At 41.1% G+C, this 16038-nt stretch overlaps 1 protein-coding gene across 1 annotated transcript in view; it reads right to left on the reverse strand.

Annotated features, from left to right (window-relative positions):
- The window catches only part of ATP13A5 (ATPase 13A5), a 98456-nt gene that overhangs the window by 61986 nt on the left and 20432 nt on the right, over nucleotides 1-16038 (reverse strand). Inside the window, 5 exon segments of the mRNA XM_065875837.1 lie at nucleotides 3765-3893; nucleotides 4852-4917; nucleotides 6489-6495; nucleotides 14116-14155; nucleotides 14157-14245. Of these exon segments, the coding sequence (XP_065731909.1) occupies nucleotides 3765-3893; nucleotides 4852-4917; nucleotides 6489-6495; nucleotides 14116-14155; nucleotides 14157-14245 (331 nt within the window).

Genomic DNA, 16038 nt, shown 5'->3' on the forward strand with positions numbered 1-16038 from the left:
TTTTTAGTTAGGTTAAGCTCCTTGAGAAAGCTATGCTATTAAAAAGGCTTACCGGGCTTCCCTGGTGGTGCAGTGATTGAGAGTCCGCCTGCCGATGCAGGGGACGCGGGTTCGTGCCCCGGTCCGGGAAGATCCCACATGACGTGGAGCAACTGGGCCCGTGAGCCATGGCCGCTGAGCCTACGCGTCCGGAGCCTGTGCTCCACAACGGGAGAGGCCACAACAGTGAAAGGCCCGCATACCGCAAAAAAAAAAAAAAAAAAAAAAAAAAAAAAAAGAAGTGAGTGAGAGAGAGGAAGAAAGGGAAAAAGGAAGAGAGGAAAAGATCTGATCTATCCACTGATTTTAAGCTTGTCTGACAGGATATAAATGTGAAATAACCACTTAGGGAAATTCCTGTGTGTCCAACTCAGATCAGTACATACTTCTGTACATACTATTCAAATAGATCATTAACTCTAATGAGTAGAGGGAGAAGGGAGGGATTGTGGCAGAGTGAATGCTACCCCTCTCCCCCATAATTTTCCCCAAGAGAATGAGGAGCAGTAGTTTCAAGCATAGGCTCTGGGGACAATATGCCTGGGTTTAGGTGTTTTATTTTCTTCATAGAACTTATAGCTGTTGGAAATTTACCTACTTTCCTGTTTTCTGTTCTCCCACTAGCATGTCAACTCCATATGGGCAGAAATCTGCCTTGTTCACAGTTGTATCCCCAGCACCTAGTAGAGTGTCTGCTCCATAGCAGGGGCTAATAAACATTTGTCGGCTGAATGAATGAATGAATAAACAAATGAATTCAAATCTCAGTTCCACCACTTTTAAGCTGTGTGACCTTAGGCAAATAAATTACCCTCTCTGGACCTCAGATTCTCCCACATTATAGAGTTGTAGCTTGAATGAAATAGCATATGTAAAATGCTAGCAAAGTGCCTCGTACATATACATACGAGAACTAAGAAAAATTAGCTATTGCTACCAAGAGAAAATTGCCCCTCAGTAAGGCAATAAGGTATTCCCTTATGCCTCTTGACCCTTCCGTGAGGAGCTAAATCTTGAAGGGGATCACTGTCTCGGGAGGCAGAAATAAAAGACAGAGGACTAGCTTTTGAGTTTCAAAAGTCGTTCATAAATTTGATAATGGATTTTAGCGACCACCTGAGAGTGAGAACAAAGCTTTTCTGTTCACCATGCCTTTCCTCTACTACTTTCCTAACCAAACAAAACAAAACAAAACAAAACCCTGGACTGGGAGTTGGAAGAAAATCTAAAGGAAACTTAGATATCGTGTGTCTTTGAGAGAAGGGGCCTAGACGAAATTAGGATATGGAAACATTCTAGAAGTGTGTAGAAACCGAGAGCAACTTCACCTGGGTCTGCCTCCTTTTCCAGGTAGATAGGCCCTGGATGCTTCCCAAGGTCCATGTGGTGTGAGGCAACAGAAAGAGGAGTGAGCCCCAGACCAGATGCCCCTCAGCAGTGCCTTATGCAACTTCTGTAGCCAGACCAGAGTCGGGAGGTCCTGCTAATTGATGGGGACGCCTGACTTGTACCAGATACTTCGTGCCGCATACTTTCAAGGGTGGCCAAATTTGGAGCCAAAATAAAAATGAAGTGTAAAATAAAGTTATGTTTCTTGCACAGCCGAGCTCATGATAATAGGATGAGGTTATGAAGGTGAGCAGGAAAAATCCCACACTGGGTATGTGCTATGAATGGGAATAACCAGGAGAGAGGAAAAGGTGATGAAACACAAAGGCAGTGGCTGAACCCACCCTCAAATCATCGTCCTCACGCCTATGGTCCCTCGTGTCTGAAAGCCAATGCCACCTCCAACTCTGACTTTTCTCTCACTAAATGAGCAACCCTGGTCTCTTTTCACCTCAGTTTCCTTATCTGTAAATGGGGTATTATAATAGTTCCTAGTCTAATTTGTTTTATGTTACAATGAAGTGAGGTATAAAAGTTGCTTCTAAAAATATAAATTGCTATAGAGATGTTAGGAGTATTTGCTATTCTTCCTACATAAATAAAGACTTCTGTATATGCAAAGGACTATTTTTGCACATAGGGAACTACCTGAGTCACATTTGTGGACACATGCCCAGAAATACAGTTGTAGTTTCAGGAATCTAACCCTAACCTGATTGCTCAATCAGGATCCTTTCCACAAATACATACGTGAGTGAGAGGATCTAGGCAGGATGTGTAAGAAAGTATTCAGAGCGTGTTGGCACTTAGATCTATTTCAAGAAGTTAAAGAGAAAGAAATAGATGTATTTCCATTTCATGTGTCTGTTTCTAAAATTGACTTGATCAGTACTTAGGTTACATATATATAAATGCTGGTGACCTTATGTTTCCTGAAATAGACCCTCAGAAAAACCACTGACCATTTGAGGTCATTTTAGGTCAACTTTGCACATCTGTTAAAAGGCGGTATTTTTGCCATTCCTACTTCTCTGAGACACTCTGAGTTTTCATGAGAATCAGGACAAGAACGGTCGCCCAGGTCAGCAGACCCAGGGGAGTAAACCCTGCTGTGTGTCCTCCCCTGTTTTCTCACTGCCATGCTCTGTGTCGCCGTGAGGGATGCTGTTCTTGGTTGGCAGCCTGCTGGGAATACGAGACAATTGCTGCCTCTGAGTGAAGAGCACAGTTTTCTCGGGTTTGAGGTTTATACTTAGGGTACGATGGCAACATTCTGGATGAAAGATATGATCAGTATGCAAATTCTCATCACTGCCATTACAAGGCAGTTTGATTTTAACACATTAAAGGGGTATTTTGTAATTATACTGAACATATTTATGTTTACTACATTTTCCTGCCTCAATTTTAATTTAAGCAGACCCATTTTTTCATGTGAAATCTACTTGTGTCGAACAATTTAAGAATAGAGAATGCCTCTCTTTATGTTCAGGTGATGTTAAAAAAGTTTTGTGCGTGTGTGGGGTTTTTTTTTTTCCTGTCTTTACACCGTTTGGAAACAGAAAAGTGCAATAATCTGCAAGCACAGTAGGCCAATACTTTCTATTTCTGTGGTGCCATATAGTTTCTCCTTCTCTCATTAAGATGCCCTGTGTATTTTCTTTTTTGCCTGAAGAATATTTTATAAATAGTGCCTTACTAATTACCCAAATTCAAATGGACTGTACAAAGTATAAATGAGGACAAGGATAGTTCAAACCATAACTAGAAAACCAGTCTTTTCTGCTCAGCGAGATCAACTGGAAACATGATTCTAGAGAACAGAACTATTTTATTGCCTTTCTGGAATGTTCAGCTCAACCTCCTTCCCACTGAAAGCTGGGGCTTGGTTTTCCATCTACAGAGTACAGGGCTGGATAAAATCTCTATTTCCTGCCAATTGTGAGGTGATGGTTTTAAGGCTGTGCTTTGTTTGTACAGGAGTATAAATTATCCGTATATTTAGGAAGAGACTGTGCATCAAACAGTATGATGTTCTGACACTCCTCTGAACTCAGAGCACCCTATTCATCCCACTCATCAGGCAATGAATTGATCCCATGTTGTAGAAGTCTTTTCTTCTAGTTTCATGTGTCTTGTGGTTTGATTCCTATATCCTTAAACATTTCCTGTTTGCATATATGGTTTCCATCTGCATGAATAGTCTGGGTGTGTCTTCCTCATCTATCTCTCAATACCTTAGCCTTGGTATAAAGCAGGTAAGTGTACACTGAACTGCTTTGCTCATCTGGCCTGGCTGTTGGAAGGAAAGAGGAAGCATCGTGACAACTGCCTACCCGTGAGCATGCCTTCATGCACCACACAGCTTCCATCAATCAGAGCAGCATCGCATGGCAATGAAAGTTTTCCTGGAAGAATAAGAATATCTCCGGGAACCAAGAGACGGGACTCTAGCTCCTGCAAACCTATACAATGGCAAAGTTTACATGACTAGCTGAACTTTTCCTGTTTATACTTAACAATTAAAACAACTGAGAACTCTTATCAACTTGTTGGCCAAGAGCTACCCTTGCATGCTCACCTGCTCCAGCCCCTTTCCATTCCACTGCGGATTCCCAGAGAACCAGGATTAGGGAATTGATACCCGGGCCATGGCAAAGGATTTGCTCAGCAACAAGTATCCCATCTTGATCTTAGTGCCTGAGACAGCGCTCTGCCCACCGAAGGCACTCGGTGGCATTGGTCAATGAAGGAATGCCCCTTTGCTGTTTCTTACTCTCTGTGGTTGGGTTCCTGACCGTCCTCCCCATTCCCCCCACACCCCGTAGCACAATCTGTTCTTGGATTGGGGCCTATGTAAACACTCCAGACAACTTCTGCTGCCCAGGAGTGCAGCTACTCGTTGCTGAGAGTCATGGCCACCCCAGCCCAGGCTAACTCAGAGCCAATGCCAAATGTCCAGCCAACCATCTATAAGCCTTATGCAGGCCTGGGCTCCAGATAACAGATTGAAATATACGATGCAAGGTCTGTTTGGGATCGTTAGTAGGGGAAATCACAAAGCCTTAAGAAGGCTTACCCAGTAACATTCCAGTAAGTGAAATATGGAGGACAGAAGGAATTTGAAATAAATCAGACATTGGACAGACATGGTTCAATCAGGGCTGGGACCAGGGTGAGGCATGCCAGGTACGTAGGGTACAGAATTCAACGAGGGGCTCACTCAGGCTCCCGCAGGTACAGGCCAGCATTCTCATGACCTTGCCTCCTTAAAGTTTGCATCTATGATGCCTCGTTTACCTCACCTTAGCTCCAGTCCTCAGCTTAATGAGAAAAAACTTTTTCTCCTTGACCAATAAAACAAATGAGACTGACTCCACTCTGAATACCAGGATGCTGGCGACGGCAGGACCCATCACTTACCTTTGCCTTTTACAATGATTGTAACCTGGACTTTGTTGTGATCCTCCACAAGGTTGTACAGCTTAACTTTGCTACAAATTCAAAGTCAGTGTTTAAATATCTAATATTTCCATATCCGGAAAACCACCTGATCTGAATACAGTAAATGCTGAACCTACTGTCACAGCCAAACTGACTCTGGGGAAAGACTCAAGTCTACTTTCCATGCTCCCGTTCCCCCCCCTCAACGCTTACTTCACTCAACTCCCTACTTACAGCAGCAAATATGCTCATTAGTTTAATGCTATTTCAATCCCAAGAAAGATGATGCACAGTCACTGCCACATGGACTCAAGCCAAGGAACCGAGACTTCCTTTCTTGAGGATGCATGATTACACTGAAGAAAAGCAACGAGACCACTCCCGTTCTCTGTGCCTCTGTTACCCTGTCCGTAGAAAGCAAAGCTGAGTATGAACCGGAAGTGGCTTTCCATTGTAAGAGCCTGTGAATATTTAGGTTGTATTTTGATCGTAAGTGGAACAGCCATTGCCTCCTGTATGAACTGGTGGGTTTTCACATTGGATAATTCTGCAGACTGGAGTCATGCTGCTCCGTTTGGAATCCTGGTGCTACCACTTATGAGTTATTTAGCCTGTATAACTCCCTTTTCCTCATCCAAAGGTGGAGATAATAGCAGTATCTTTTTTTTTTTTTTTTTTGCGGTACGCGGGCCTCTTACCGCTGTGGCCTCTCCCATTGCAGAGCACAGGCTCTGGACGCACAGGCTCAGCGGCCATGGCTCACGGGCCCAGCCACTCTGCGGCAAGTGGGACTAGGGCACGAACCCGTGTCCTCTGCATCAGCAGGCGGACTCTCAACCACTGCACCGCCAGAGAAGCCCCAGCAGTATCTATTTTATACAGTTGTTTTAAGTTACTTAAGGCTTATCTTATTTTACTCAACCCTTTGGATAGTATTCATTACTATAGTAAGAGCTCAGTGAGTGTCGATGATTAATAAGAAAGTTGTTGTTAAAAAACAAAACAAAACAGTTGTCTGAGTACATCAGCTGGAAAAATTCACTTGAGGTGGAATTCACTGAGATAGGACCCTGACAAAGCAGAGGAAATGGAAGCACCCTGGAGAAGTGGAGGCAGCATCTGCTAGAATGACTTAGGGGACAGGAAAACGGAGGTGAGAAGGGATGTGGTCCACAGAGTTCTCTAAACTGACTGTCAGGGGCGCCACGAGCCAGAGGGAGTACAAAGCTGGACCAGCCGAGGCAACCCTGGAAAGCACTGCCCCTCTCTGCATGGATGTCAGTTACTCAGATAACTCTAAGTAGAAGAGGTCTGAATACTGTCAACATGGTTAGACACAGCTTAACATAATTCAAATGTAAAACGTCTTTTTAGATGTTAAATTATTTTTATCTGTTTTGTTGATGATGTCTAATGTTATAAATCTCATCAGGCTTAGACAAGCATTCCAACACAGTTATGCATCTTTCCTCTCGAGAGAACACAATGAGTTCAGTGTTAATATTTATATAGAACTATTTATTATTTACTTCAGTTTTGCATGAAAAGCTAAACTTCAATTATTTGGACCAGTTGAGTGGAAGAAGTGATATTGGGCACATATTCATCGCCCTAACTTGACTCCTTGAGGCTCGCCTGTTGGGGCATTCATTTAAATGGTGGGGGACAGTGAGAAAGCGGTTTGTGGTGGGTCAGGCTTACCCACTAGCTAGCCAGATACCCATACATAAGACATTTCACCTTATACGTTAGCTGCTTCCTTTGTAAACAGACAACATTGAACTGGATTATTCACAACTTCCCTTCAAGCTCTAAAATGACATGATTTATTTTGCATATCAGAGATTTATTCAAAACCCCCAAGGCTTCATAGAAGAAATACCCAGAGTATAACAAATGACTCAAATTATTATTTTTAAACAGTTTAGAACTTGATTCAGTCACCATGTGCCAGGTGCTATTTTAGGCACTTGGAATGGATGGCTTGCTTTTTTTTTAATCCTCAAGATAATTCTATGATGAAAATGCTATATCACCTCCAAAGTACATATAGCAAAGCAAAAACAAAGAAACAGGGGCTTGAAAATGTTAAAGTAACTTGCCCACAATCATTTTCTTACTAAGTATTAAAGTCAAAATGAAACCAGGTTCATCCGACTCTAAAGGCTTTTCTGTTGATGAATATGTTCTCTGAAAGTGCTTGAAAGCAGCTTTTGCCCTTTAAGAAGATAAACATCCTTCCTTACAAATTTCTTTAAGTTATTTTCTTCCTTAGCAAACTCTCTTAGTCAATGTCATACAATTTCAACTTAGCTTAAAAGGATGATAACACATTTGGAAGTGAAGTATGAGTTAATAGTGCTTGACTGTAATTCTCAAAACTCACGATGGCGTAAAGCTGGATTTGTTCATCAGGCTCAGCATTCCGCGCAAACTGCCGTGCTTCTGTGCCTTCACTCGAGCTATTCCCTGGGATGTTTACCCCTGTTTTCTACTAGCCAACTCTTTCTAATCCTTCACATAAAGTCCTGCTCAAATGTCATCTCCTCTCCATAAGTCCTTAACACCCCCAGGAAGAATTAATTGCCCTGCTCACTGTGTTTCCACCTGTGTTAGTGTATAGATCCCACTCCATTAGAGCTGTCTGTTTTCTTGTCAGGTCTCCCCTCTAAGTCAGGAGGTTCAAGGATGAGACTATGTATTTATCTGTATCCCCTGTGGTGTATCACGTAGTAGATCCTCAGCAAATATTTATTTAATTGAACTGAATTATTCTATTTCTCCCAGCAACACTACAGTAGGATAATATAAGCATCCTCTTTGAGCTAATGTACTCAGAAACTCTACAAACACAGGTTTCTATGACAACCAACCAGCTAGGAGAAAGCCAGCTCTGTGATGCTTGCCATGATTTCGAAGCTCGCTGCCTGATTTTCATTAGGCCCCCTCTGCTTGCTCCAGTCCCTGTTCGGTGGGACCAGGATCCGTTTCCAAGGCTAATTTGCATACTGTTATTATTTGGCATCTGTTGCTGTGTGTCCTTGTGTTTGCTCTGGCTGGATTTCCTCCAGAGATGAGTAATGAGGGCATTAACTCAGGTGTCTCTTGAGCCCAGCTCAGTCCTGAATGAGGCCAGATACTCTCCGTGCTATTGCCAGCAGCCGCCCGTGGAGCCAGTACAGTTCCACGGAAATGCAACTGAGTGCCAAGGTTTGCACTCATACCTGCACCAAACGTGGTAGAAAGGGACTGCACTGCAACGGGGTGCTTCTTGGCTTAGGCAGGGTTAACCTCTCTGTGCGACACGAATTGGGGCTAGAGTAGATGCATGATAAGTGGGATAAGATGTCTTATCCCACTTCTGCCAACACTTCCCCTCCTGCAATTCTCAAAAACATGTATTTATTTAGCATGATTTGGAGATGGCAGTAGATGCTCTCTTTCTTCCCTTCCTGCCAGCCTCCTCCCCAAATCTACTTTTCGTTATAAAATTATTGAAACCTCATCTACTGCCACAGGAAGCTCACAGGTTACTTTGAGATTTTGCTCAATGGCACAGCGACCTGACTTGGAGTCAGGAAACCTGGGATTAAGGTCTGCAGCTGCCGTTCCTGGGTGAGTGTGAGCAGGTCACTTTACACCCCTGATTGGCCCTGTCCCTCCCTCTCCGGTGATGGGAGGATATATCATATGTGTATCATTTCACAGCTTGCCAAGCCTCATACAAGCACATTCATTATAAATGTCAGAGTCCATTGCAAATTGTAGTGCTAAACAGATATTAGTTGTTGAGGACTTGTGGTTTAAACTGCAAAGATACAGTTTCAGGAAACTGGCCCATTTTGCATAGTGTTACAAGATGCCTTGCAGGTTGGGTCAGCTAAGGTTTTATTAACAAATGCTAACTGCTAATGGAATTAGTGTCATCATTTCAAAGAAGTCTTTTGCAATATTGCCATCAAGTCTGAAATTCTCGTGCCAGTCATTATTTTGAGTAAAGGCATTCAGGGATTCTTTAAGGTGTGGAATCTGCATGTTTAAATTCCATTAAGGACTTTAAAATAAATATTAAGAAAATTACAAATAGAAAAAAAAGAATATCCAGTTTTGGAAGAGGAAAACTTTATAAGCAAAACTAGAAACCCAGAAGCCATAAAGAGAAAGAAACATATTTAACTAGACATATTTTATAAATCTAGCAAAAGTCAAGCTCAAGAGAAAAAAGACTAAAAAATAAAACTTTTCCACCTATATGATGGATATAAACAGACAGTAAATAAAAATGCAAACCTCTTTTAGACAAAGGAAAGTGTGTGTCTAATCTCACTAGCAGTCAGGGAAATGTAAATTAAAACATCAATGAGATGCAATTAAAAAAAAAGTATTAGATTGAAATTTTTAAATGTCGAGCTATAACACCTAATGCTGGTGAGGATCTGGGAAAATGAATATTCTCATATGTTGCTGATAGGAGAATGAATTATTTCATTTGGGGAAAATAATATTACAGTATTTATTAATATCCAAAACATACATATCTTTTGATTCAGCAGCCTGGTTTTGATTGTTTTGCTGAAAAAAGGGTTGCAAACACTAATATGTAAGGCTACCCTATATTGTAGTTATGTTTAATTCAACATATTTGCGGTGGCAAAAATTGGAGAAGAAACCCCTTATTTTCCATAAAGAGAAGAATATTTGAATAAATTATGGTATACTATGGAATATCACATCATTATTTTTAAACATGATTTAGAATTATTTGTTTATAATGGTGGATGGCCATTATATATATTGTAAGGTGAAAAATGCAAGTTCCAGATAAACACACATAGGACAATTCTGTTTTGATAAAACAAATTAATAAATACCTAAATAAATCTCCATGTAAACTTGTACTTCCGTGCATCTGATAGAGTAAAAAGAGTGAAAAATACGTTCAGCTGGTGATGACATGAATAAATAAATAAATAGATAGATTTGGGATCTTGGTGCTTGAATTTGCCTTTGGTGTGTTCCTCTGTAACAACAGCTGTTAATTAAGCCTTTAGAATGCATAACAATCACCTGTTATGAAACTGTTAAAAAGTGTAAATTCCTCTTATTCTGTAGATATTTTGATTTAAGGTAAGAGTTTAGGAACTCAGGAATCTCAAGTAATTTTCTCACTGGAACATTGCCCTCTGGCCTATAGAATCAAACCTAACTTTTGCTACAACACTTCCCCTACTCCTCCACTGGAATTTCTAAATTTATTTGGGGTTTCCTTAAAGAAAGATACCTGAGTTCCAAGTGAAGACATGGGCATTGTAAAGGAATTTTAAAAGAGACACGGAAATTTGTCATAAAGATACAGATGGATATTGTGTAGGACAGAGACAATATCTAAGTCAGGAGACATAGGTGGAAACATGCTAGGGGAGCATAATGTATCAAACAGTAGCACCACATTTCCTTGGGACAAATTGACTGCAAGTAACAGAAACTTGTTAGGCTGCTTTAAGCAGAGGATGAGAATATATGAGGATGCAGGGATGTCTTAGGAAGGAACCGAAGGGTGGGAAGTACAGCCAAGTGTCCCAAGGAAGTTTCCTGAACAGGAACAGAAAACGCTGTGAGGAACAGGTGACTCTGTCTCTGCTGGACTGTGTATTGCTCACCTCTGTGTCTCACTGTGTATTTGGTTCACTCTTTTCCTCTCTTTCTCTGCAGAAGTTTTTTTTTCTTTGCTTGTCCATACACAGGGATCAAAAGTGGCCACCCTGGTCCTGGCTATACGTCATTTTTCAGATCATTTTCCTAACAGAGTATGACCAGCAGCTTCAAGGCTTTATTCCAGGATCTCAGGCAAAAAGATATGTTACCATCACGCCTGTTGATGGATTGGCTTCCACTGGTCGGGTGCCCCCTGTTCCAACTAGCTGTGCCAGTGGAAGGAGAAAGCCACATGGAACAAACCAGTTGTGGGCTGTCAGCTCTGGGCTCTGGGTACACCCAGTTTTCAGAGGAGAGGAGTAGTGGTGGAGCACTGCCCCCAGAATATGTGTATTTCGTTCCATACTTGTCTGAGAATAGGAGACTGGGAAGAGTAACCCAAGTTCCTGGGTCCAGCCCCCAGTAAAGTCCATCTGTACTTCATGATCTTGGGTTTCGTGAGCTACTGGTGCATATTTATAATCCATATCCCTTTTGTGATTAAGGGAGTTTAAACAGGTTTCTATTATTTGTCCACATCCTGACTGAGTAGTCTATGTGGCTAGTTAGTCCAAAATTAATAGGGTCTTGTAGGAATTGACTCCAGTCTCCAAAACGTGCTCCCACATTCCCAGTGGCCAGAAAGTTTCTTATTAGTGTTTTGAAGTTTCCAAGAGCCCTTTTTTCATGCCTTATTGGTGGCCCTGGCAAAATGATAGAAGCCTAAAAAAGGTGGGACCTAAAGAGACAGAGTTTAACCTCCACTATTTACAGCTGAGCAAAGTGAGTCCAGGGAGGAGAAAAGAGATCCCAGAGCCACACAATAAATGAGTCAGTGGTGGTTAGAAGCCCTGTCCTGGGATGTTCCTGTGCTACTTTCTTGTTCGAGTTATCCCTCCTCCCTTCAATCTCTGTGCCTCCTCCCATCTTTCCATAATCTACTTTCCCCACTCCAAGAACAGTAATAAAAACAGCAACAGCCATAACGGTAATAAAGGTAACATTTGATGAGTGCCTACTAGGTACCAGGAACACAAGTAATTCAGATGCATTGTTTCATTTACTTTTCTTGACTATAACATTGAACACAAACACACACACTCTTACAAATAAGGAAGGTGACCATTAAAGTGTCAAGTAACAAATAGTGTCAAGTAACACAAGTAGGAGTAGTGAGCGGGGAATTTTAACTTGACTAGATAAGATCTCCCTGCCAAAGTCCTCAGAGCATTCTGTATTTTTCCTCAGAACCCTGAGATGGTTTGCGATGATATACTCAGGTGATTGTGGGTCTATGTATTCCCAATAGAGGGAAGCACATGGGAGAAGACCCGTATTCACTGAGGTTTGACATCAGCCAGAAAGCATAGGAGTGGCTCGTAGGTATCAAATTAGATATTCTATTAAAACAAAGATTTCTCAAAACCCAGGAACTAGAAATTTGATATGGGGGCTTCACATTACATACCTCTATCAAATGACAAAGGTAAACGTTTGGGACATGATAATTTCTTTCCTATTGTGGCCGAGCAGAAAGTGCCAGATCTTTTATTGTCCTGGTGTTTATTTTCCTTCTTTTGTTCAAATGCTCAGAGTTCACCAGAAGGACAGTCACTCTACCCCCTGACTTGGCAGCCAGACAGAAAGGAATTGTCATCATCAGAGGCAGGTTACTGATCACTGTTAATATTTTTGTGATTTAAATTTGTTCATGAAGAAACGCACTAGGCACTAATTTTTTTTAAAAAAGAAAAAGCCAAGGGGGCTTCCCTGGTGGCGCAGTGGTTGGGAGTCCGCCTGCCGATGCAGGGGACACGGGTTCGTGCCCCGGTCCGGGAAGATCCCACATGCCGCGGAGCGGCTGGGCCTGTGAGCCATGGCTGCTGAGCCTGCGCGTCCGGAGCCTGTGCTCCACAACGGGAGAGGCCACAACAGTGAGAGGCCCGTGTACCGCAAAAAAAAAAAAAAAAAAAAAAAAAAGCCCAAAAAACAAAACAAATAAATAAATAAAACAAAGCCCTTCTAGTCCTCACTCTCTAGCTCAAAGTGTCTCCATTGACTTAACTTTTCATTTTTAGGTCCTGTTTTCTAACTCTTTATATACATATTGCGTTTCTTTCATTTCTCATCAAACACTTCATAGCTCAAAATTTGTAGCATCTAAAACCAGACAAAAAGCCAATCTTAGATCTAATATTTGCTGAGTGACTGAAATAGAGTAAAAATAAAAGATCTCTTTCAGTTGGGCTTGTTTAAAAGCCTCCACATCTGCCTTACTGACATGGGCCCAGACTTTACTCTGCTGATAGCTAGAATTCATCTCTCTTCTCACACGTAGGTTTGACTTTCTTCCCCAGCTATGTGCTACTTTGGAAAGTGCTTTCTGCTAAGGAAATATTGCACGTGCAATAGAATTTCACTTATGAGGAGCCAGAAGCCCTGACTCTGTCACAAACCCACTTTATGACCTGAACAAGCTCCCTTGTTTGTTTCCCCTGGAAATCTTAGTTTCCTCTTCTCTAGATGAAGGACGAAGTTTGAGAAAACTAGGCGATTTCAACAGTTCAATAGAGTTGACAGGTGGATACAAGTACCATTGTTTCCTGTGTCTAAAAAGCCAATTTCACAGTCAAGTTTTCAAAAATATACAACAAATGCAGTGAGACACCCTTTGGATGTTGCCTCATAATTTCGCCTGATGCATCTTTTTTTTTTTTTTTAAAGAAGATGTTGGGGGTAGGAGTTTATTAATTAATTAATTAATTTTTGCGGTGTTGCATCTTCATTTCTGTGCGAGGGCTTTCTCTAGTTGTGGCAAGCGGGGGCCGCTCTTCATCGCGGTGCGCGGGCCTCTCACTGTCGCGGCCTTTTTTGTTGCGGAGCACGGGCTGCAGATGTTCAGGCTCAGTAGTTGTGGCTCAATGGCCTAGTTGCTCCACGGCATGTGGGATCTTCCCAGACTAGGGCTCAAACCTGTGTCCCCTGCATTGGCAGGCAGATTCTCAACCACTGCGCCACCAGGGAAGCCCTAGCCTGATGCATCTTAAGCAAAGTAGTAGAACATTTTCTAGAAAGATGTTGTGGGAAAATGAGATTCAGAAAGGCTGTGGTAAGTAATACTCAGCTAGATTCCACTTCTGAATGTGTTGGTATACCATTTATAAGACTGATTTTTTCTTTAAAAGGAGGATTTTAAATGGCTATAAGATGAACAGCAATGGTAAGAGAGACGGACAGGTACTATGCTGTCATCATTAATCCATCACTGTTTTCTTTCCCACCATGCTCAGACACAGCCTCAAAGTCCTTCTAAACACTGTATTCAGTGCAGCCATCAGTTGATAATCAGAGTTTGCAAAGATGTTTAAATCTACCTGGTATTCTTGAAGCCCTCCTCCTGAGGTCCCGTATTTAGTAAGCCCTTGCTTTTTCTCTTGTTATGACTTATGTTTAACAAAGCAACTCTTTGCTCTCAGTGGAAAGGCCATAGGTTTGGCTTCTTGTGCAGCTAGAAGCTAAATAGAAACCAGCTACTTTTTCTGTTCTTACCTGTCGCAAATCGTACACGCTTAAGACAATGGAGAGAACAGATGATGATGGCCACTGAGTATTCGATGTAACCCTGAGACAGCCACAAAGTGAGGGTAAAGGCTTGAAACACGTAGCATAGATCTAAAACCTATGAAGGTATGAAAAGAGCATCTGGGTCACTTGCATGGACCATAGTGGCAGTCAAGATGATGTCATTTCTTTATAGATATTTTTCTTCCATTTTTACAACAATAGAATTCACTTAGAACTCCATTAATTGCAGTAGAGACAATGTCAAGCACATAAAATGTGATATAGTAGAAGCAAATTTATTTTAAGCACTCAGAGCCATGCCCACAAATTGATCATTCTTATTTATTTTGAATTTTCAAAAATATTTGACCAATAACAAAATCTAACAATTTACATTTTTAAACAGATGTACCCACAATGGAGAAGACACATGATTCAGACTCTTTTAAAAACAAACTTCAATTTTGAACTTTTTTTTTTTTAACATCTTTATTGGAGTATAATTGCTTTACAATGGTGTGTTAGTTTCTGCTTCACAACAAAATGAATCAGTTATGTATATACATATGTTCCCATATCTCTTCCCGCTTGCGTCTCCCTCTCTCCCACCCTCCCTATCCCACCCCTCCAGGCGGTCACAAAGCACCGAGCTGATCTCCCTGTGCCATGCGGCTGCTTCCCACTAGCTATCTACCTTACGTATATATGTCCATGCCTCTCTCTCGCTTTGTCACAGTTTACCCTTCCCCCTTTTTATTGCAGGTTTCTTTTTCATGCAATCACATGCTGCCAATGTAGTCAAGTTGTACAATGAAAATTAAAGATTCCACTTTTATCCAGGTCATTCATTTACAAATAACATACTCTCATGTCACAGGTCTTAGTAAGATCCTCTGAGAATCAGTCGAGTCAGCATGGACCTTCCCTTGAACAAAGAGGGAAGGTCCTACCCAGGGAAGGGAAACGTCTTATCCAAAGATGCAGTGAAAATCATGGGCAGAATTTGTCACCAGCCCCAAAGATGGTCATCCATGCAGGTATTTTTGGTCTGTTAATAATATCTTCAACTTTTAAAATTCCTTCAACTGTCCCCATTTTGGTCTTGCTGACTTCACTATTAATAATAATAGAAGAGAGGGCAAACCCCAGGGAGCTAGAGAAGGTCACATGACCTACACACAGCTTGAATAAAGAGTCCATCTGAGCAAAGCAAGGATTCTTTTCTTGGTGAAGTGCTCTTTATAATTATTATGAATTAGATGAAATAGTACCTAAAACCACTGCCACTTTTTCTTACCTCTACTTTCTATAATTCTCTAATATATTAAATAAACTTCTACCTTAGTCCTAAAAATGAACTGACATCTGGTTAATAAGTTAATAGGACACATCTTAAAAGTTTCTTAAACTCTTGGATATATTTTGTACATTAAAGAAGCTTGTGTTCCTTAACGTTTTTATAATTTCCGTTGCAACATGTTTTCTTACAAATTATAGCTCTTCTGTCTGCTTGGCATAAAATGCTTTAATTGTATATTACACATTTGAGATAATATGATTTTGAGTTTGTATAAACTCAGTAGAAAATTGGTTAAATACTTCTTGTAGAAGAAACAACACCATTTAATTTAGTTCCCTTATTCAATATTCTTTTGAAACCAAATGTGAAGACATAGTTTTACTTTTTTGTTTCTACTAAAGGCCTAATTCATAAGTGCAATAACATATTAACACTCTTTTCAAAATAGACTAAATTGACACTTGAAAGAGTCTTTGGTAATTTGAAAATGTACTTGAATAAGATGTTTAAAAAGCATCCTGCTTTTTTAATAGTAAGAGAGATTGTGCATATGTGGAAGCATGGGGTATGGGGGAAATCTCAGTGCCTTCCAATCAATTTTGCTGTGA

Source organism: Phocoena phocoena, chromosome 4 (genome assembly GCF_963924675.1).
Source record: "Phocoena phocoena chromosome 4, mPhoPho1.1, whole genome shotgun sequence".
NCBI lineage: Eukaryota > Metazoa > Chordata > Mammalia > Artiodactyla > Phocoenidae > Phocoena > Phocoena phocoena.